The 24,055-nt window shown below is 30.1% G+C and overlaps 2 protein-coding genes across 3 annotated transcripts in view; one reads left to right on the top strand and one right to left on the bottom strand.

Annotated features, from left to right (window-relative positions):
• The window catches only part of LOC130901949 (serine/threonine-protein kinase OSR1), a 30,013-nt gene extending 8,404 nt beyond the window's left edge, over window positions 1-21,609 (bottom strand). The window contains exons 1-6 of one of the 2 annotated variants that reach the window (XM_057813668.1): window positions 21,208-21,609; window positions 10,874-10,978; window positions 5,421-5,632; window positions 1,867-2,085; window positions 992-1,136; window positions 741-906 (exon numbers count right to left, since the gene is read on the bottom strand). In XM_057813668.1, the coding sequence (XP_057669651.1) occupies window positions 741-906; window positions 992-1,136; window positions 1,867-2,085; window positions 5,421-5,632; window positions 10,874-10,978; window positions 21,208-21,257 (897 nt within the window). In that variant the 5' untranslated portion in view covers window positions 21,258-21,609. Of the gene's footprint in view, window positions 1-740; window positions 907-991; window positions 1,137-1,866; window positions 2,086-5,420; window positions 5,633-10,280; window positions 10,601-10,873; window positions 10,979-21,207 lie in introns of those variants that run through there. The other variant, XM_057813669.1, reaches the window with a different exon arrangement.
• The window catches only part of LOC130901950 (uncharacterized), a 30,767-nt gene continuing 16,442 nt past the window's right edge, over window positions 9,731-24,055 (top strand). The window contains exon 1 of the mRNA XM_057813670.1: window positions 9,731-9,761. Coding sequence (XP_057669653.1) covers window positions 9,747-9,761 — 15 coding nt within the window. The 5' untranslated portion in view covers window positions 9,731-9,746. The remainder of the gene's footprint in view (window positions 9,762-24,055) is intronic.

Genomic DNA, 24,055 nt, shown 5'->3' with positions numbered 1-24,055 from the left:
GTTTTGGCCTGAACAAACCAAAATTGGTGTCAAATCAGGGCTGTCTAGTGGATGACCCATCACCTCCACCTTTCTGGTAGATTAAAAATTCAATTATTTGAAAAGCAGTGTGTGAAGTTTTATTGTCATGATGAAGCCTCTTCTTAACATTTTCTCAATTTGTTCAATGACTTCTGACAAGCAAATGTTTGGGTTCTTTTGTCACAAAACAAGTAACGCTTAAGAAATAGGCTACCATTTGCTCATATAACTTTTTTTCTTAGTCTTCAAAAACCCAAACAGCTCATTGTGTTCTTTAGAGCTTTGGTTAAACCATGAGGGATCCACTGAGCAAATGATCTCAAAGATGCCTCATATCCATCCATCCATCATACAGCCACATTTAATTTAATTATACCAGTTTTTTACATTGTTGTAAAATTGAAATTCTTTACTATGTAAGGTATTAAGGTCATCAATGCGGTCTTGTGATGTTCTAAATTAAACGTTACAAAAAATAATTGAGGTTGGTTGAAGAGGTTTTCTTAAAAAATAAAAAAGTTTACATTGTAACAGAAATAATCAGTGTTGACATGAAGAAAAATATAATTAGCAACCCTAGATCAGCTTCAAAACAGATATACACATGTAATTGATTATAAAATTGACGAAAACGTACATAATAATAGTAAATGTAACATATGGATGCTACATAATACAAAAATTATCAAGTTTAATGTTAACAATAATTTGTATGGTACCTGTTCCATTACTTCTGGAGCCATCCAACAGGGTGTACCAACAAAAGTATGCCTAACTTTCTCCCTGGATATATCTCGACCTGTAGCCAGCCAGGCGGAAACTCCAAAATCAGCAATTTGGACAGTACCGTCTTCACCCAATAAAATGTTACCAGCTTTTATGTCCCTATAAAATAATTGCTCAAAAATAAAATATTCTCGCAAATAATATACTTGAATATAATTATAATCTGATAAATTGGAAATTATACCTATGAATTTGTCCATTGCTATGGAAATATTCCAATCCCTTTAAAACTTCTTTCAGAACAGTGGCGATAGTTGCTTCATCAAACACTCCATGTTTACAATTGGTTGCCCTCATTTTGTGTTTGATTATATCTAACAAACTGCCACCTGAAAATAACGATCATTAAAACATTGATTTAATTATCAAATTAATTAATCCAATCAAATATTCTCATCCTTCCTAAATGACAATAAATCTTATTAAATAGATCAATACAAGACATTGTGTTTAAATCATTTAAATAGAGTTAATAGATTGGGTAAAGGATTGGTTTTATTACTTTATAAGCACATGTGTTTATCATTAACAACAATTTAATTTAACTTTGGTTTTGGTTGACTTTTTTGTTTTGTTCTCTTACTGGCCTAATTGTGTTGCTGTTTAATGTATTCACTCATAATAATTATTTTTGATGAGGATGTATTTTGCTCTTGTACAGTTATCATATTAACTGAAAATGCATGGGTTGAAAAAACAACTCAAACTTATTATTACTAAGTATTTTATGAAAAATTAATACTTAGAAATGTTGCCCCCTAGATACACAGATATAATAACGAATAAGGGCTTTACTCAAACATTCAAGATGGTTGAAGATCAGAAGGATTTGAAACAATACATTGAATCATGATGGTCAAAATTGAGTGAATAACTGTAAAGAAAAATTGAAAAATCTAAACACATAAAAATAGAAGAGGAAGATCAGAAGAAGATTGCCCCAAAATATACAGACATAATAAGAAATCTAACAGATAAGGACTTTACTCAAACATTCAAGATGGTCAATGAACAGAAACAAATGAAAGAAAAAAACAGATAGAGTTCAAGTGCACTTACCTTCTAATAGTTTTAAGACAAGCCATAATTCTTCCCTTACAACAAAACTGGTATAGTAAGTGACGACATTTTCATGATTACAACTACTCATAGCTTGGATTTCTTTTAGGAGTTCATCCATCGATGTATTCCATTTTTCTAAATTTATACGTTTAATGGCACATTTTTCGTTTCTGGGTTTACATAAGGCGCCATGAACAACTGCAGTTGCGCCAACTCCTACAAAACATTACCAAATCAACTTTTTATGTAAGAGGTAAACTACAATATATATTTTCAAGATAATATTTATTAAAATCATCGAAATATATAACAATATGTATAATAGTGAGGTAGCAACTAGTAATATAAATCTATAATGAAATTACATATTTTATCATATTTTTATTACATTAAAAATTCATTGGTGTCAATATAAAGATTTTGGATTGTTTGTTAATAATGTACAAACAGAAATAAAACTCATTTTGAGGCTACTGATAAACTATTTATAAAGGACAGAGAAACTTGGACAGGAAGAAGGAAAAGGTCAAGGTCAAAAAAGTTTAGATTTGAACAAAAAATTATTTGAACTTATGGACCCACTAACAATAATTAAAAAGTCTAACAAGCTAACTAATTACCAAAAAAATCATTTCAACACACCAGACGATGCTTCAGACCTTAATGCTAACTTGGTGTAGCAAATTTTTATAATTCCGTGTTTACTTTATTGTCAGCTCTGTAGATAATTATTATGACAAAATGCATCTCAATTTCTAAATGATCTAAAAGATCTTTAAAACAATCTGTAAATATGGGAAATTTAGGTTCTAAGATCATCAAGTAATTTTGGGTTAATTTTCTAGAAAAAAATGGCTTCTCTCTTATTCCTTTATAGCTACTGACTCTGTAGACAAGTACAACAGCAAAATCAATAAGCAACAAATTCCAAACGATATCAAGTGAAGTTTTAAAAATTTTAAAGCACACAAAAATAAATTTCTGGGGCCTAAAGCAAGAAATTTAATTGTTTTCCAAATAAGTTTCCCATAAATAACGAATTGATATTATTGAATCTGCAAAAATTTCATTATACCAATGTAAAATTAGCATTAATGACGTTTTTGGGAAATTGGCAAACTGCAAGAGACTTAACTATTTTGGTAACAAATCAGCTGCAATTTTTTTCTTTCAATAAACTTCTCTATCCATTTTTTTCATTGATACATAAATAGCCACAATTTTTTTTATTAAATACAAGATTAAATGTATACAGCCAGCCACTATAATTAATGTGATCAGTAGTAATAGGGGCCAGACAAGTTGAAATACATAGAAATCTAAATCAATTAAATTAACAACATATTTATTAAAAAGTATGCATGTTGCTGATGTAATTCTTCAATAAAGACATTGGCTAATACCTATATTATTTTGATTAAATATAACCAAGTACTTGCGGTAGGTTTTTTTCTTATTTTAGTGTAAATTTAAAATATATTATTAAATATAATATATAAAAATTGACGCCTGGCTTTGTAGTATATCAAATTTAATAATTAAACATCAAACTTTGATATTGCTTTTGATAATAGCCAATAAAAATATGTGACGAAAATATCAAATAATGTCTAAAAGTCTACCTTACTCTCTTAAATCAGCTATATATTTGCATTATTTTGTTTTATTAGCAACTAGATTGGTTCCAACTACATTGTGCTTCTGCATATTATTATGGACAACTGTAATTTTAAAACCCATATGGACCTATGGAATTCAATTCTGGGTTACTGCAACTCCAACATTGAAATCCTTCAAAGGTTTCAGAACAAAGCCCTTAGAACTCTTGTAAACGCCCCGTCGTGCATGCCTAATTCTATCTTCAAAAGAGACCTTCTAGTGCCTTGGGTAAGAGATGAAATTTAAAGTTACAATGTTAAAATATGGACCCACCCTAATGTACTTGTAAGGAAAAACTAACCAAATAAAACTTAGAGGTAAGTCGCCTTAAAAGATTCAAACCCAACGAACTTGTAAAGAGATTTAATTAAAATATAAAAAACTGTCAGTAATCAGAATATAAAAAATGTCAATTATAAAGTATAGTATGTGTTGTTATAAAAACTTATTTAATAGAAGATCCTTCTTGGAGGATACTTCTCCATTACCATCTTTTGAAAATGGGTCCTAATGGACCCTCTTTATTCCCTAAAAACAAGGATTAAAAGTATACTTTTATTCCCTAAAATATTTTTAAGCGATTGGTAAAAAGTTGTGCCCTCAAAACATTCACTTCTCATCTTATGTTAATACTTTCTAAATAAATAGACCAGACAGATTTTATTAAGTGACAAGCAATTTGGTGTTCTCTATTGATCAATTAGAAGTTTTAATATGAAATGAAAGGAAATCTCAGGAATAGGAGACAACATTTAAAATGAAAAACTTGATATTCCATGTTAATATGGAAACCAAAAAATTTCTTACCATAGGTTTCAAGATCTCCAAGATATTTTTATAAATATGATTCTCTCAAATACCCAAATTAAATTTAAAAAAAGATCAAGTTCACATTTTTAACAATTAATCAGAAAATTGCTATTCCAGCCTTTTTGGTATTCAGATTTCGCTCTGAAGGTAGTTGATTTTGTCATAAAGAAATATACATGGTGGTAGATTAAAATTGTATTAATATACTTTAATATTAAAAAAAAATAAGTAAATGGAATTATTTGTTCTGGAATCTAAAAATCATAATACAATTACAAATGAACCTTGTTTCTAATAGATTAATGAGTAAACATATTTTCTCAGTAGATAATAAATTGTTTTGTTATGTGTTTACTAAATTTGATAAAACAAATAATTATATTCAAATATACAAACAACTTTTTCACATTCTGAATCATACAAATACTATTTTCATTTAAATGTATAATGTATCTCTAATTTTTTTAAAATTGCTTGTTTATTTATTCTTCATTCACAATAATTAACTTGGATATCAGAGCACTTAAGATATTTTAAAATTCTGTTATCAGAAATACAATTGAACAATTAAGAATCTAGAGTACGAAAGCGAGAAGAATAGACTATATGTGACAAGTTCTAAAAATATAGGATAGTAAAGAATATATTTTTTACTGTTATTTATATACCTAACTACAAAAAATTAACTTTATAAATTATTTTTAACTTATAAGTCCTAATTATATGTAAAATAATTATATTAAAATTCAAAAATATTACCCGTTAACTTTTAAAAATCTAGGTGAACTGCATATTTCAATATGTATTTCAATCTCTACTAGGATAATGAAAGGCCTTTCGAGAAGAGTTACTAAGAAATTGAAGATATAAAAGTTATAGAAAGTAATATGTAGTTACTAAATACGTACAAATGGCCATTAACCATAAAAACTTGTACCGGATTAAAAACACCAAAAAAGTACATAACCTTAAAACTGACATAAAATCCAATTTTTACTGCAGATACATTACTTGACCAATAAACTATTATACACTGTGACACAGAACTTTTCACGCAAAACACTTTAATAAAAAATACTAACCGATAACTTTTCCCAGTTCGTAATCATCTTTGGTATTCGGCCAAGGCACTGCAGTCTGACTTGAGGAGGTCGCCATTTTTCTTGACAGAAGGTTACCGAATGACTGCTTTGCCACTCTAGCGTATCCAGTGAAAGATAAGTGATCGCATGTTGTAGCTTTTTGCCGGAAGATGCCAGGGCTACCAGGTGGCAAAATTTCTTCGGATATTTTTCTAAAAAGATTTTTAGTCGAAAGTAAACCACTATTAGATATATAAAAATAAGTAATTAAGACAGCTATTTCAATCGTATCGACACCAAATTCAATTAAACAGTATACAGAGGCGTCACTAGCCCACGTCCACTTTAAAATAGGTGCATAATTTTTGTAATTGCTTGCTGATATCTATTGCTCATTCATCTCAAAACTATCGACATAATTAGAGTAATGTAGAATGTTTTTAAACAAAAGAAAATATCCAAACATTGTATGAGTAATAATTGAATGTAAATATTATTTTCCAAATTAACTACCGAATATATGTATACCTTAAATTAAATGGTAGATTCGATAAAAAATATTAAAAACACCTAATTACAATTTTATCTGGGAGAAACCGTATACAAACATGTTCCGAAGCTGAGAGTCATCATTTTGAAAAATTTTTCGAAAAGCAATGTAATCAATTGGTTTATATAAGTTTATTTTTCGTATTTTTGTTTAGTTGAATGCATGAAGTTTAGTGAATTTTCAAAATAAACTTTTTTCTATTCTTTTGTAAAATAACTGGTAGGAGTGAGTGGGTAAGTTGACTTGAAAAAATAGTCATATGGTTTTATAGCTTTATGGATTTTGATAAATATTATTTTGAAATGAAATTCAATAGTATGAATATTTTAATTTGGTGTATTGTCTAAGCTAAAATACAAGAACTAATAAGTATATTGTGAGATTGCGTTTTATACTTAAGTAAACTGAATATTTCATACTCTAGGCGTTTATATATGCTATAAATTGTGAAAGTATTTAAATTTATGACGATGGAGACTAAACGTGATAAGACATTAATTCCTTTGGCAAAAATACAGAAATGGATTGCACAAACAACTGGTATTAACCAGGATAGAGTGAAAAATATTATCAAGCCAGTTAATAATATTGATAAGGGTGAAGTTGCATCATTCCATATCAAAGACAATAAATATAAAACGCAAAAAAAGTAGATGTCGACGATAGTGTTTTGATAAGAACTATTCAAAATTGATTTATGCAAGGAAAAAACGGCACCTACATACTTTTGGAGGCAAAAAGTTGAGGAAGAATGGTTTTTAGCGGTGTGACAAAGTTAGATTGTGTAAAATCATACGTAAATAGGTTTTTCATGACGTTAAATAAAAACTAACTCCAGGCATATCTGGAGCTACATGATATTAGACTTGAAGAAAATGTTGTTATAAGAAATAAAATAATAGTGCGAGGTGTTTCTTCATGTAGGACAAGTATATAAATTCTTATACTTGTTAGAAAGTTTGGTCTGAAAATAGTAACCAAAGACTACAAAAACCAGTGTCGAAAGGGCAGAGCTGAGTCATGAGGATAACGCCGTGAATTCTATAAACTTCAGAATATGGCATAAGATCAAACTCATATCGTACCACAATGTCTGGCCTTTGCGATGACCATAAATAAATCGCAAGGCCAGTCGTTGGAAGTTTCTGTTTTTTAAGTAATAAAACTTCATTCACATCGAGCTTTTTCTGTTTCAATTGATTCTTTTTTTTATTTAAGTTTATTTTAGACAAAGGTTTAGGTCTTTTATTTATCGATTAAGACAGCACGAAGTCTGCCGGGTCAGCAGTTGAGGACTTACGAAGATGGCAAAATGTCAAAGCCAGTATACAAAATGTTGCCATTGAAGATGTTGGCAACATTATTGCTGCAAATTCTGAGAACATAAAAAGAAAATGGTGAATAAATTTTTCCCGATATTTCATCCTTGTTTTAGAAGGCGAAGCCATTTTTGACCTTCCGTCATATTGGAGATTTCTGTTCCCATATTATTTAATCGTGATGTCCCACAATGCAGGCGTAGCTCTCATTTTTCTCAATTATTCTCAATTCTCAATTATTCATTATGTCAAAAATATTTGTTCGCATTGGATACCGCATATTTCGACAATCACTGAAAAAAGCTTGCGTCCATTGGTGCAAAGAAATGCTGAAAAACATCGAATTGATGGATCATCCGCCGTACAGTCCTTGTTTGGTTCCCAAGATTTCTTTTTACTCCCGCAGATCAAAAATAAATTAAGGGGCCAACGGTTTTCTACACCTGAGGGATATTTCGAAAAATAATAAACCCATATTCAATTATTGCTAATTGTGTTTATCCGTATCACCCATTTTTTGAGTGGGCATCTCACATTCTAAATGAAATTAGACAAATTCTGAATTATATCTATTGTATTGAGTCTTTTCACTTGTCCCTACCTTTCAAGATAGATAATTAAAGTAATCGTAAAACGATTAGGAACATTTTAAATTTGCGATACTTTCTCTTTTATCTATTTATTATAAAAAAATTCAATAAGAACAGTGGAATTTTTTTCTATTTTCCTAATTCAGTGGAATTGTTAAATTGTTAAGTTACTTTTCTTCGCACACTGTATATACACATACTCAAATAGAAATCGACACATTCAATATGATTACCACCCATTAATGTTCGCACTTATTAAAAATATTTGCACAATATTGACATGTATAACATATGCGCTCAGCTTTGAGCAAGGTAGATATTAATAAAACAAGATTACTTCGTTAATTACTAATTTCAATTTTTTTATTCAAATTTATGGAATAAAACTATCCTATTTGTATGAAATACAATCTTTTATCCTTATTACACGAGAATTAGCCTAGTACCTGAAGATTAAATAAATTTTGAACTTGAAGAAGTTAGTATAAAATGTAGAAAGCATAAAAGTTTCGTGAAGGTCAATTAAAGGACATTTATTTGTAGTAACGGAGCAAAAATAATTGATAAAATATCAATGTCTGCTATTTCTTGATACATTATAATCAATCAGAGTTCACATTCATCTCAATTTCTGAACTATGTAGAAGCCTCATTAAGCAATACAAACACTCTTGTTGAAGGGGAAGAAACGGACTTAATACTTACACGATTTAATTGCAAACTGGGGTTTTTGATGCTGAACCCAGGTAAAACAGGTTTCCCCATATGAACCGGGCATTATTTTGAATTCCCCACATAAAATTAATGTATAAATTTTTGGGGCACACAGTATATAAGATGCTTCATAATTATACATTCTCATTAAGTCACAAGTCTTAAAAACAATAATTGGAGTGCTGAAATAAGTTTTCCGGTGTGTAGCAGGCATTATTTTGAATGCACCACATTAAATTGATGTAAAATTTGCTGGGGACACACAGTACATAAGTAGCAGTAATTGTAAGAGTCCAAGTTTCATATTCACTAAATGAGAAATAGATTTCCCAGTGTGTAACAGGCAGTATTATGAATTAACAACATTAAATCGATGTAAATTAAACCTTTTTGGGACTTACAATACAAACATTGTGGTAAATAAAAAAGATAACTTACAAGTCCAAATTTTAAAAGCTCCAATTGTAGTGCAGAAATAAATTTTCCAGTGTGTAGCAGGCATTATTTTGAATGCACCATATTAAATTGATGTAAAATTTGCTGGGACACACAGTACATAAGTTGTAGTGATTAGAAGGGTGTCATAGCAAGAATTAATACATTCTAATAAAGTCCTAATATAAAAATCACCAATTGTAGTGCAGAAACACATTTCCCAGTGTGTAGCAGGCATTATTTTGATTTAACAACATGAAATTGATGCGAATAAAACCTTTTTGGGACTTATAGTACATACATTGTGCTAAATAAAATGGTTTTCTAACAAGAACTACATTTTCATTAAATCCAAATCTTAAAATCGCCAATTGTAGTGTAGAATCACATTTCCCAGTGTGTAGCAGGCATTATTTTGAATTAAAAACATGAAATTGATGTAAGCTTTTTTGGGACAAACAGTACATAAGTTGTAGTAATTAAAAGGGTTCCCTAACAAGAATTAATACATTCTAATTAAGTCCAAATCTAATCTCTAACAAATACATGTTATTGGGATAATCAAAATAAACATAAGTTATCTGGATTTGGTATAAATCTCTTTTTACTAACACAAGTAAAAATTTTGCGATTGGGGGAGTGTTTGCATTAGTAAGGTCGAGTATAAAAATGAAATTGTCTATATTGTAATGTTCAGTTTAATTGGTGTATCGCCGATATGTCTTCATATTTAGTAAGTATTCAAATAGTATGAAATAATATGTATAATTTATTTATATTAAATGAATGTATAACAAATCGGGGACAAAAAACTAAAACACATTAAGAAAACTGAAAAATAAAATGTGCATCTGGGTGATTTTTCGGCATTTAATTTCAACATAAGTTGTTTTATTTTATCCTGTATATCATATATAACTAATATGAGTAAGGATTAACTGTATCAAATAATAGTTTTGCTTAATAGGAAATAAAAAACGGCTTTACAACGAACGTTCAACTTGTTAGCGAACGTTCAACACATTCCCGATCATTATCACTACCGGTAGGTGGCTGTAGGGCTATGCGCTATGTGACCATTGTTATAGACGTTGTAATAGGCAACTAGTAGTACATTTAATGATGATTAGTTAGGCAGCCAATTACACATTAAACACGTTAGGCTTAATTAATGTTTTACCAAAACATTATAATTATAACCAAAAACTTACAAATAGAGCATAAAAACCAAGTGTTACTAATTACTATTTACCTGAAACTCCATCCATTTTTAGGTATTTTAGTGTTATTTTGAAAATATTCCTCACACATATCCTTTTCTACATATACCTATTTTTATGCAAAAATACTACGATCACTATTTCAAGAAATGTTATTTGCAATTGGACTTTGATGCAAAATATTGTACGTTCAGTTTAATAGGTTAATCGCATCTAGTAAAACTTGTTATAAAGTAACGGTCACTTACTTTAATTGAATATTTACTGTAAATACCCAACCCTCTACCACATGATCTGTATTGTTAGAAATCTTAAATGAGCAAATAACTATCTGCATTTTTTTTGTAATTCTGGTATGTTGATGGTCAAATAATCACCTACAGGAACGGAATCAATAAATTTATAAGATAATTAGTGGATATACCAGGTTTGTTTAAAAAGTTTCCAATGTAACACAATCATTATTTCTTCTTGTTTTAAACCTATATTACGGTTTTTAATTACGAAGACATGTATATAGGGTGAATCGTTATGAATAGTAACCAGCTGTTCCGAAAAAAAACTGTTTCTTTGTACTTATATAATGGGTGGCTAAATAAAACCATTTACTTCAGATATACTATACCTCTTTCCAATATTCAATGTACTAAGAATGCTGTTGTCCTTGAATAGAAAACCTTCCGAAGCTGATGATATTTTATATACACCGGTTCGTCTTCTACGAATGTTTCTGAAAAAATGAAAATTAAATCTGAGAAGAATTATTTTTATTTTAATATGTAGAAGAATTAGAATGAATTATATCTTTTTAAATGGCAATATTAAACAGTAGATAACACAATGTCACGTTCTATTGTTATAAATAGATGAATATAGCTCAGCACACACGTCCGGTATACCGGAAAGGTTTCCCTGTACCGATCACCAGTCACGTGTGTACCAACCGTTTCAAGTCAAACTGTCAACTGTGCAGAGAAAAAAAAAATAATGAAAAAACTTTCAAAATACATAAAAAATTTTGCTATTGTGTAAAGTAATACATCCCAACTTGTGGTTATTAAGTTTTAAAAATATATTAGGGTGATTCATCTGCATTTTTACGGTTAGTAGCAAACGGTGACATTTTTTTATAGCCTTATGAACATCAATTACGGCTAACATCTAAAATCATTCACAGGATGTCCCAAAAGTTGTTAAATAAATCCATAAGACAATTTTTAAAGTGGAATACTCTATATTTGATCACATTTCTAATTTTATACGAAAAATTCGGTCCAATTTGATAAAAAACTTTAATTAATTATATATTAATACCACTGTAATGATATTTATTGAGATACAGATTATTTGTTGAGGTACAAGTTTATAACAAGGCTTGTTCAACGTCCTGGTTTTCAGACAACAATTGAATTTGATTTTTTACATGACCAAAAAAATCTAAAATAACTAATTGAGATAATTATATTGTAATTTCATTCTGCACTGTATGAAAAATAGAAACTATACCGGGTGTTGCACGATGAGTTAAAACTATCTGGATATGGCAAAATATTTACAGTAAAATCATGAAAATTTCTATGTTTAGGTTTTTGGATACGATCTTTATAACTAAAATATTTTCAAAGATGACCAACTTCCGGTTCTGTATATTAATACATTTTTGAAATCTACGTTAAATTTTTGTTTAAAAACTTTCTTCGAAAAATGCATACTTTTTGAGTTATTAAATTTTTTATAAAAAATTTGACCGTTGCAGACCTTTATAAATTATTTTTTTACGAGTACATCCTTAAAGATATGAAAATGGTTTCTATTCGGTTGCTTTAAGCAAAGTTAGACGTATTTGAATCTATGTTGAAAAATTTTCCATTTTATACAGGGTGTGTATAAAAAGTGTTCAAAGTTTAACTTCATAAATATCAAATATCTTAATTTTTTCAAATAGAAACACCCGGTTTTTTCTATTTTCCGGGGTACAGAATAAGGCAAATTCATGTATAATTTCTTATTCCTAAACCTTATCGTTATTCAGATAATCAATGTTTTCTGTAATATCTTAGTTCTTGTATCAACGGATAAAAATAAAATGTCTAAAAATTTAAAGAAAACATTTAATATCTGGATAACGGTGAGGTTTAGATAAATATAGGAAAGTATACATAAATTTGACTTATTTTTCGCCCTTGAATGCATTAAAATAGAAAAAAACGGGTGGTTCTATTTAAAAAAAATGAAGAAATTTGATATTTATGAAGTTAAACTTTGAATACTTTTAATATCCACCCTGTATAAAATGAAAAATTTTCCAACATAGATTCAAATACGTCTGACCTTGCTAAAAGTAAACGAACGGAAACCATTTTCATATCTTTAAGGATATTCACGTGAAAAAAATAATTTACAAGGGTCTGCAACGGTCAAATTTTTTTACAAAAAAATTAATAACTCAAAAAGTATGCATTTTTCGAAAAAAGTGTTTAGACAAAAGTATACTAAAATCTTACGTAAATTCCAATATATAGGGTGTTCTATTTAAAATAAAAAATTTATAGTCGACCTTCGGTATAACCGGAAATTAGTCATCACCTTCTTTGAAATCTGACATATTACTGCTTTCCTCCATTCTTACTTCCTTTTTGCAACTTTTTTCTTTCGTATTTCAACATTTCAGCTGAAATTCCACTTTCCCCTGGTTTCTTGTTGTTTTTTTTTTGTTTTGCTATTGTGGATTTCACTTCTTTTTCACTTGGTACTTCTAATTTAATACCGTCTTCCTCTAGATCAATTTGTTCTATTTCTTTTGCTTGTTCTGCTTCGTTTCCGTTTAGTAATTTCTGAAAGTACTCTTCCCATTTCTGCATTACTTCTTGTGGTTCATGCACCATTATCCCTTCTTTTGTTTTAACTGTCTTATGTAACTTTTTGTCATCCTATAATTAGTAATGGATACAAAATTTGATATTCTTATAACAAATAAAACTCTACTTGCAAGGTCCAAAATGAATATGACCTTAAACCACGACAGCCGATGAAGAATAAAGGCTATTTATAGTAGGTTGTTATTAAGTAATATATCTTAAGATATATTTAGATCGCCTGTCTTTGTTAACTCATGCGAATATAAATAAAGTCCTCAAGTTCGATACTTTACTACGATCGTATGTAAAGTATGTATTTCCGGCGGAAATAAACATGTGTTCCGTTAAATAAAAATCCTATAATTATTTAGGTTAGGAACTGAAATAGTTTATTATAAATCAAGAATAGTAATAAATTTAAAAAAGGAAGGATTGCGTACAGAATCAAGGAAATCCGTTAACCTTTAAACGGGCATGGTATCACATATGTTCAATAATTTTTTTAAAAATCGGCGGTAAACCTTTGGACCTGGTTCTTTCTCTCAGGGAAAGGGAATTTCATTGCGAATGTGTTGGTCACACTGTTTTACGTCCAACGAAAGTTATAACAACATTTATCAACAAAACACTGAAATGGCGTCTCATCCTAAAAATGTAATTTGTTTTTTGTTATTGTACAAACAATTTAGTGTTTTTTGGAATGCGGTGAATTGTTTTAGCTTCATAATACTGTATTGAATGCAATTATAGAAAAGAAAAATCGTGATAACTGATTTTCTGTTTTAAAAAATGCATTTTGTGAACGTATCATTAATAATTAATTAATTAATACTCTTTTGATAACTAAATTGTTATTAAATTGTTTATTATATTATTTTTTTTATTATTATATATATAAATTATTATTTTTAATAAAATTATTTTGTGCTAAGATGCGTTGATGTCTTAATTTATTGCTCTCATCTAACTGATATGATTGAATGGCCATGGGCCTTGTTTTACCATTATTTAAACAAAAATATACAACAAAATCAATCAAAACTAATTACTATCTAAATTTAATGGCTTGCGTAAAAAGTATTCATATTTATTTTGAGCCGACATAGAGCATGTCATCTTTGTATGGTTAGTTGAAGAAAAAAATTAAAAAGACTATCTAAATGTAAAGAAAGGAAACAAAAGATGTGATTTCAGCTAAATTCTATGAATTTCTAGTTAAATAACTATCAATCTCAGTACCCCCTAAATCGACGACATCTTACTTGAGATCTAAATGATAGAAAATCATGAAAACGAGAAAAAAAAGTCATCGGTTTATATCTTGTCAGTTTAAGGGTTAAAGTCACAAGAAGTCATATCAAAATAATTGAAATCAAAAGAAGGTCAACACAATTAACTCCATCACAACATTAGAAGACGATCGGCAACGATCCAGATCAGGAAGATCCTTCGATAAGTTCCCTGGAGTCCCATTTTGTTCAGCTTTTCCAACATTAGCTCCATGTCCACTGTATCAAAAGCTTTCTGCAAATATATATATACACTGCAGCTACATATTTATTTTTATCAATTTCCCTGCTAATGTATTCAAGTAAATCTACGGTGGTACCGAGTGTATTACTTCCTTTCTGAAATCCATACTGCTTTCTATCAAATCCAAATCCGAAAATCATGAAAACGAGAAAAAAAAGTCATCGGTTTATATCTTGTCAGTTTAAGGGTTAAAGTCACAAGAAGTCATATCAAAATAATTGAAATCAAAAGAAGGTCAACACAATTAACTCCATCACAACATTAGAAGACGATCGGCAACGATCCAGATCAGGAAGATCCTTCGATAAGTTCCCTGGAGTCCCATTTTGTTTAGCTTTTCCAACATTAGCTCCATGTCCACTGTATCAAAAGCTTTCTGCAAATCTATATACACTGCAGCTACATATTTATTTTTATCAATTTCCCTGCTAATGTATTCAAGTAAATCTACGGTGGTACCGAGTGTATTACTTCCTTTCTGAAATCCATACTGCTTTCTATCAAATCCAAATATCATGAAAACGAGAAAAAAAAGTCATCGGTTTATATCTCGTCAGTTTAAGGGTTAAAGTCACAAGAAGTCATATCAAAATAATTGAAATCAAAAGAAGGTCAACACAATTAACTCCATCACAACATTAGAAGACGATCAGCAACGATCCAGATCAGGAAGATCCTTTGATAACTGGTTCAGAAATCCATTAGAATATAACAAATCAGCATTCATATGGTTCATAGACCTCACAAAAGCCTTTGAATGTATTCAAGTGGAAGAAGTTATTCACCTGTTATACAATAGAAACATGCCAATGACGCAATGATATGTACCGAAAATGATCTTCAAGAATTATTAAATAGCTTTATTCTCACAGGAAAACAGTATAATATTTATCTAGAATAAAGCATCAAAAGAACCCATTAGATTCAAATAAGAACCAAAAGGTCGAATGATACGATAGAGAATGAAATTGAAGTACCTTGAAACTGAAATAACCTGTTAAGGAGACGTAGAAGACAAGATAAGAGGAGGACATCTGAATGAAGACACAAATTCTCAGGTGAACTTCTGGAAAAGCGTAAAAAACAATGGAATCAACAAATAAGTTGAATGACAGTCGATAGGATGGTAAAAATGGTAAGGGATGAATATCTAATCGAACTACAGAGTAAAGGTCGACCTCGAAAGAGGTGAAGTGACAATCTAGACCCAGGACGAGGAAAAAAATCGAAGAAGGAACAGGATTTAAATCTATTACGGAAGAAAGAAGAAGAAACAAAGAAGGTCTATCAAAGTCATGATGAAATCAATAGTAGTGATGAGAAAGTCCAATGAAACCAGAAGGAAATCTTGTAAAGTCTGTTTAGAGCAGCTAAGATGTAGAAGACGAGGTAATAGGACAAGTAGCTAAAGCAAATGAAGTCACGGGATTGTTTCCTACAACTTACAACTACGAATAATTTGATTGATGGCTGCTACATATTTTCGAGTTGCGAAAAACTAAGGAAAAATTAATTTATATTTGTTAAAACAGATTTCTATTTTGATGCTATTTTTATTTTGATATTCATGTTGTAGGTGATTTATTGATTAATATAATTATGCAAATAGTCATTGTTAAATCAAAAGTGTTTTAAAAAAACAATTTTAAATCAGATTAGACCTAAATTCGAGACGATTTAGAGACTAAATCCTTCAACTTAGATGACTATAAAGACAAATGTTGAATAACGTCTCTATACCAGATTAGCTTATTGTTAAGACGTTCGCGGCGAGCGTTTTGAACATCTCCTACATTGACATCAATGTTTTTCTTTTGTTTTTTACGTTATTGAAAAATAGAAAAACTTAGTTTTTAGTGAAATAAAATGATATTCTTTTTTCGATGTTAATTTTTGTATAAAATCTGAATGAATTCTATCGAAATAGTTGCAAGACGAGTCGTAGCGTTTTTCCAAACACACCCCCATTTATTTATAAACGAATATTAGTTTTTCCACGCCTTATAGAGCTTAGCTTCGGCATTCGATATAATTTCAACACAAAATTGTTGTATAAATAATAAAAAGTGCTTAGTAATATTTAACCTTGTAAACTAATTGTTTATTTTATTATATAAATCTTTCGTACTAATTTAATTCCCTATAAATGATTTTAAAAAAATGTTTGTTATTATTATCTAATGTATAAAAAGTGCTAGTAGAATGTCAAATTGTGTTAATAGCAATCGAAATACAGTAAATAATGTATATCTGGCGTAAGATGATAATTTTATCGTTGATTTATTTCCTTAGGCGTTTTTCAAATGTTCCCTCATATATTCTCAACTAATATTTTCTATAGTCAGTTCTATATTCAAACTCATGTTTCCTTTTGTTATACGTAGCCAGGTCCTTGCTAACCAGCGCCTGGGTGCTCTTTCCCGCCCATCGTCCATCATTTTTAAACCGATCACAAAATGAAATTTGAGGTTAGGAAATTATTTACTATGTAAAATATTGATCTTGCAAAAAATTGGATGCAATTTCTTGCACGTAAATTTAAAAACCTATGTTTCATTTGATTTATTGATTTACTCTCGTATTAAAAAATGATGTTGATTAAGAATAAAAAATGCTCAAAATTTAATCCCACCTTGTTGGAAGTAACACAATCTTATACAGGGTGTACGGCAGATCGTTGAACATAAGAAGGCGGGGTCATTTTCATTTTTTTGCCTTTGACCCCCTGCAACTTTTTCATTTTTACAGCTAAGCCCAAATTTTTTTCTATATTAGAATCTTGGTGAATGGCATGGCCAAAAAAATTAATAGCGAATTATTGCTAGAAACTAACTTGTGCACCGCCGAACTCCAAACAAGAGTTAAAAAAGATTTTAAACTTCAACTTTGCGTTGCGTTTAAAAAAAAAAGTAAAGGCGATAAGAAGCTTCTGATTTTTTAAAAACATCGCTAGAGTGTAAGCTTTCTAACGGTATGTAATTTGTTTAGATATCTTTTTCCTAACCAGAGTTGTAATTTTTTTTACGTAGTGGACCATTTCGACGAAATTGTACTTAATGTTCAAAGTTACATGTTTTGCCAAATTTATCAATGCAAAGGTGAAAACAATATAAATGCTCTTTTTGGGATGGTTACTGAGCAGGTAGATCTTTTTCATTCCCACTCTCTTTTACTCTCTGTGGAATGCTTAAGCTGGTAATAATGGTAGCGTTTCACTCTAGCACGCTTATTATCATATCTTTTTTCTTTATCACTTTTGGATTACCACGAGCCTAATTTACACTACTGGGCACCAAAACTCGCAAACCCGCGCGTCAAGAGAAAAAGAACCTAACCAAAGAAGATTTAGAGTAAATGTTTGGGCAGGTGTGATCGGCAACCGGTTAATAGGGCCGTATTATTTACCCGACAATTTGAATGGACAAAATTACTTAGAATTTCTGATGAATGACCTACCTGAGTTAGTGGAAGAAGTATTTCAGGAAGATGCGCGAATTGTATTTGAAAACGACGGCTACCCGGCTCATTGGAGCTTGATTGTGAGGGAATTCTTAAACAACGCCTTCCCCAACTCGTGGATTGGTAGGGGTGGTCCAATTCCTTGACCACCGCGATCGCCCGACCTTATCTCTATTGATTTTTATGTCTGAGGAAGGGCCAAAGATTTAGTATACACCAAAGTTGTGAAGAATTGCATTGACGCTCTATTTGAAACAATGAAACAAGAGATGTTGTTGCGGACTACTACAGTGGAAATACGCAACCGATGCAGAGCGTGCATAACCGATGAGGGGCGCCAATTCGAACAAAATTTAAATTAAATGATGATTTGAACTGATTTTAAAATAAATAATTCAAGTTTTGATACTTTTGTTTCATTATTTTAATACTTGTATTGATTTTAGAAGAAATCTGTAACTTTACAAGAGTCGAATTTCGTCGAAATGGTCCAACTACGTAAAAAAAATTACAACTCGGGTTAGGAAAAACAAATCGAAACAAATTACATACTATTAGAAAGCCTACACTCTAGGGATGTTTTTAAAAAATCCGAAGCTGCCTATCACCTTTAGTTTTTTTTTAAACGCAACGCAAAGTTTAAAATTTTTTTTAACTTTTCTTTGGAGTTCGGCGGTGCACAAATTAGTTTCTAGCAATAATTCGCGATCAATATTGATTCTCATTGGCCATGCCATTCACCAAGATTCTAATATAGAAAAAAATTTGGGCCTAGCTATAAAAATGAAAAAGTTACAGGGGGTCAGAGGCAAAAAAATGAAAATGATCCCGCCTATGTTCAACGATTTGCCCAACATCCGCTATATGAACATAGTAGTCACCACCAAACAGTCCTTTTCTTCGGAATTATCAAATTCAAACAAAATTCATCTTTCCAAAGAAGACAACGTGAAAAAAAAACAAAAATTAAAAACGTATGTTTCATTTGAAATGTCTCGGACTTGTGGACTTACCCTCGTATAAAAAATGATGTTATATATGAACATAATAGTCGTCTCGTTCTTAGGATGAGATCTAATTCAATGTTCGTCGCGGCACATAGTCAGAAGAGTAATTATTTTTTCTTTTAAGAAACGGTCCTTTCCTTCTGAATTACCAAATTGACCTCAAATAAGATAACGTGGAAAAAGAAGTAACACCCATAAATTCGACCGGTTCAAGGAGAAATTAATTATAAGACTTCTGGTTTGGAGATTTTAATAGTGGTCAGTGCAATACTGGCAATAATTATATCTGCTGTTGCCTTGCTTTTGGAGTCTGATGGACAGAAAAGACCAACTAGGAGATGGTGGGCCAGTTTAGCTATAGGATTCGACGAGAAAACGTACAAAAATTTGTTGAGAATGGATGAAGAAACATTTGAAAAACCGCTAAGGAAAATATAACGTGATATCAATAACTTGTACGCAATAAAAATGGCACCAAACCGATAAATCGGCTGAACTTCATCTGCGATCAAGATCAAGAAATATTGCGTCTTGTTTTGCATTGCACGTTCTCTTGCATCATGTCAAGCGACCTTAATAAATAGCGAGCAATTGTTGCTTTTCAATTGCCCAATTTGAATATCAATCAATGCTTCAAACTCATGTTTTATGTTCTATGAGACTATTGAAATAAAAACTGTAGAATTGAGGTTATGTAGGTATTTAATTCGATTTACATGCGTGTTTCCTAAAAAGGGCTGCCTAAAACAATAAACAATATCTTCTTAAGGAGATAACTAGATTACCAGAGTACCTTTTTGGCGTAAAATTAAATAATGTTTAAGTTCACTCGAAATTTTGCTAATAAATCTAATATTGAAAAAGTTATGTTCAATACTACGAACCGTGTAACTAGCGCCCTCTAGGAGAGTCACACATAAAAACAATTTCATTGGATGTATCAGCTTCCAAAACATATTCGTATAAAATTTCAATACAACGTTGCCAGTAGTTGCGCCAAAATCGTAAAAATGTGTATTTACTTATGGCGAAAATTTTTTAGTCAACAAACCTCAAATATTTTTCAGTTTTCTATCTATCCTAGACTGTAAAAGAAATGGGAAATCAAAGAAGCGACATTCAAATAACACGTAAAGCCCCAGGAAAGCCATTTAAAATAAAAAATTATTTGAAAGAAAGCCTGGGAAGGAAAACGCACGCGTTCTTACTTAGAAATGTATTTCCAACAGTAGACAGATCTTACACGCTTTTAAAAGTCTTTTTTGTAGAAATAATAATTTTTCCTACATTTCAATTGATTCCTTTTGTAAGTAAAACGATTTTCGACAATATGTATACCAATTAGAAATGTTTGGTTATGTTTTAATACGTAATTTCAATACATATTTACAATTTATGATAATTTTCTACAGAATGTTTCCTTATGGCGAACGGTTTCCTTGGCATAAGGCATAAAATTTATCAAGTTGCACAAAGAGTACAGTTTTAAAAACCGATTCATTTTTCAGCATTACTTTCACGTTACATACTCCCAAATTTTTTGCATCCTGTATAACCCTGTATAACCAATATGACACAATGTTCTTAACATACCTTGTGGAAAAATGAAACATTTAAGAAAAAATTACACTCTTTTACTGTCAGCTGCTTGGAAGTTATATAAGCAGTTCGATTAGGTGAAAATATAAGTGTACAACCCTATATATTCATTATATTCATTCATGTTATTTCATAAAAATACTCGATGAATGCTTTATCAGTTTATTACTCTCTCATTAATAAAAATAGACTATATCAGGTATATATTAGTAACAAAACCAATTTAGGTTAAACTAAATCTATTAAGCGTATATAAGAGGGCCGATTCCGTTGTTCATACGAGCAATCACTTCCTGCATTCTTTTGCAAAAATTACAATCTGTCAATATATCGAAAGGAGAAAATTATAATTCGGAAAATATGCAAAAAATAATAATAAGAAAATAACTTATAATAACGATTTTTAAAATCGAGAAAATGCTTATTACGACCCTGTCGACGGTTCAATTAAAACAATATTTTGATTCTTCTTTTAATAAACAAAAAATAAAATATATACTAACGTGTTATCTCCATTAGGGTTTTTACTAACATCTTCTCCGGAAGTCAACATGATCGTACAATCACCAAATCACTTTTTCACAAAGTTCATCCCACAAATTATTAAAAATGATTTATTTTCATTAGATAGTTATCGTCATAGACTAAACTATAAACACTACCAATGTGAGAAACAACTTTATATCACGTTTCTTTTCAAGTACGATGATTTTTTGTCTTGTCGAGGTTTAATGACGGTGATCTGTTGAAAAATATTTTTCTTTGAATATTAACTTTGTCAGTTACGTATCTCGATTGAAGGGGCTACTGGTAAATATTCCTAATTTATCTATTAAAGCCAATTAGCGACTAAAACGTAGGTGAGATATGTGCGTTTGAATTTTGCTTAATATACGAGGCAAATCAAGTTTAATAAGTACCATAATAAAATAAATTCATATAAAAGTCGTTGATTTTTATCTACAGGGTGTTTCATTAGCAAATTAATAATGATATGTACCTGGATTTTTTAAGCAAACATATTTAACGCTAAAAAAACGAAGATCTCTACTTTTATAGAAGGTGTCGTAATTGGAGTTAGAAGCTCTGATTCATTGGCCGCGATCATGCGATTTTAATCCCTTGGATTACACAGTTTATCTTAAAGAAAAAGTTTAAGCTATCCTAGAGGTGGGATCACCTTTTTTTGAAACACACTGTATTTTATAAATAAAAAAATTCATTTTTTAGGTACTAACTGTTAAGTAGAATGTAACATTATATATGGGGTTATTCATAAGTGGATTTATTTGCGAAAAATGTCGAAATGTGTTAAAAATAAACATAAAAATTCGAAAACTGTAAATTTTTTAATATAAAAGAATACAATATTTGTATTTTGCAAATAACAAACCTGATTTGGTTCCAATGTATGCTTCTACCCCCAGGGGTTAATGCCACACTTACTCGGGGATGGAAATTTAAAATAACAGCGGAATTCGATAGAGAATGGAATTTTATGAAGAAAATGTGGAATGAAGTTTTTTATTTAACTCAATAATTTCTGATTTATTCGCGATTGATTATTTAAAAAAAAACACGTTTTTCAACATTTTTTCGTGAAAAACTCGAAAATTACGCGTTTTCTGGAAAAAATTATTCTTATCAAAATTGAAGCTTATAAAAAAATAAAGAAATTAGTCAGTTTAAATTAAATTTTTTAAATAATATTCAGCAACTTATGAGTCACTGAAAGCCAATTTTATCGTTTTCGTAAATTAATGCAGAGGTTTGAGCTCAAATAACGGAAAAACGATCAATTTTTCATAAAAAATTGTAATAAACATTTTTGAAGTACTTTTTCAGACCTTTAAAATGAATTTTTATAAAACTGTCTAGCATAAAAATTAAGCGAGTTATGACGAAAATAAGTTAAGTAACTCGAATTTGAAAAAAAAAAATGTCGGTAAACTTGATATCATGTGCGACAAAATTGAAATTAATCATAGCCCATGTAAAATTATCTTGGTTTAAGCCCTAACAACACGTTCAAAAAGTTTGAATGGTCTGGAATACGTATATTTTGAAAAAAGTTGTTTAATGTGAAATTTTTTTTCGATTTAAAAAAAAACGTTATTTTTTCAAAAAATCTCAAAAACTATTGGATCAACGAAAGAATATTTTGTAACTAAAATTTAGCTTTTATTTTATTGAACATTTTGCTTTTTTTTAAACTCACGTAGCTTGAAAATTAAACGAGATAATAGCGTTTAAAGTATTGTCTTTTTTTCCCTTTAACATCAAAATTCTTTGAAGAAAAGGGCCTAGAAGGGTTGTAACTCTCATAGTTTTGTAGCTTATGAAATTCTCTACAAAATGATGTATGAATGAATGCAAAAAGCTTAAAGAGAAGCCGAGTTATTATTAAAAAACCGAATACGTTTTGTACATATATGTATGTATATTTATACGGGATAAAAAATTGTAGAAATATTTCATTATATCAGAAGCAATAATTCGTTAACATTTTCTTAACGAAATCTATTACTTTCAGCTTTCAAAAAAAATTTTCCCTAACTTATGTGATAAGGGGTAGTTTTTAGGGGTTGAATTAAATTAAAAACTTATGTATCAGGTTGGTTTTATTTAAATTATATATATTTTTCCTACTCAAAATCGAAAATAAAGTGATTTCATACTTTCAACCTTCTTTTAAATAACTGTATTAGGGTAGTTTTTAAGGGTAGTTACATATAAAAAATAGAGATAATACTTACATTGTAAGAAAACAACAATCATTTCACATTTTTGAGCATAATGAGCCCAATACTTTCAAATATCTGTTAAAGACATTTTAACTTTGTCGAAGAATATATTTTGGTATATCCCATAAAAAAAAAGAAAAAAAAGGTTTCCGATCTACAGGTCATAAAACCAGTTATAGGTTTATATATAAGGTCCGTTCCAACCCATCAAAAAACCGTTTTTGGTACGGTGAATATTCAACGCGTTAGAGTGAATCGTTTCCAGGACGGTCTTTTCGATACTTGGTTGATGTCAAGTATTGTTACAAGAACCGTGCATAGCTGGAGATTGCGCAGAAAATGTCTATAAACGCTACCAATAACCGTTCCAAGAACGGTCCATATTAGCAGGTTGGAACGAACCTATTAGGTCCGTTCCAACCCATCAAAAAACCGTTTTTGGTACGGTGAATATTCAACGCGTTAGAGTGAATCGTTTCCAGGACGGTTTTTTCGATACTTGGTTGATGTCAAGTATTGTTACAAGAACCGTGCATAGCTGGAGATTGCGCAGAAAATGTCTATAAACGCTACCAATAACCGTTCCAAGAACGGTCCATATTAGCAG

The sequence above is a fragment of the Diorhabda carinulata genome, chromosome X, assembly GCF_026250575.1.
Source record: "Diorhabda carinulata isolate Delta chromosome X, icDioCari1.1, whole genome shotgun sequence".
NCBI classification, from domain to species: Eukaryota; Metazoa; Arthropoda; class Insecta; order Coleoptera; family Chrysomelidae; genus Diorhabda; species Diorhabda carinulata.
Note: the sequence above shows the minus strand (reverse complement) of the source record. Positions and strands in the feature narration are given on the sequence as shown.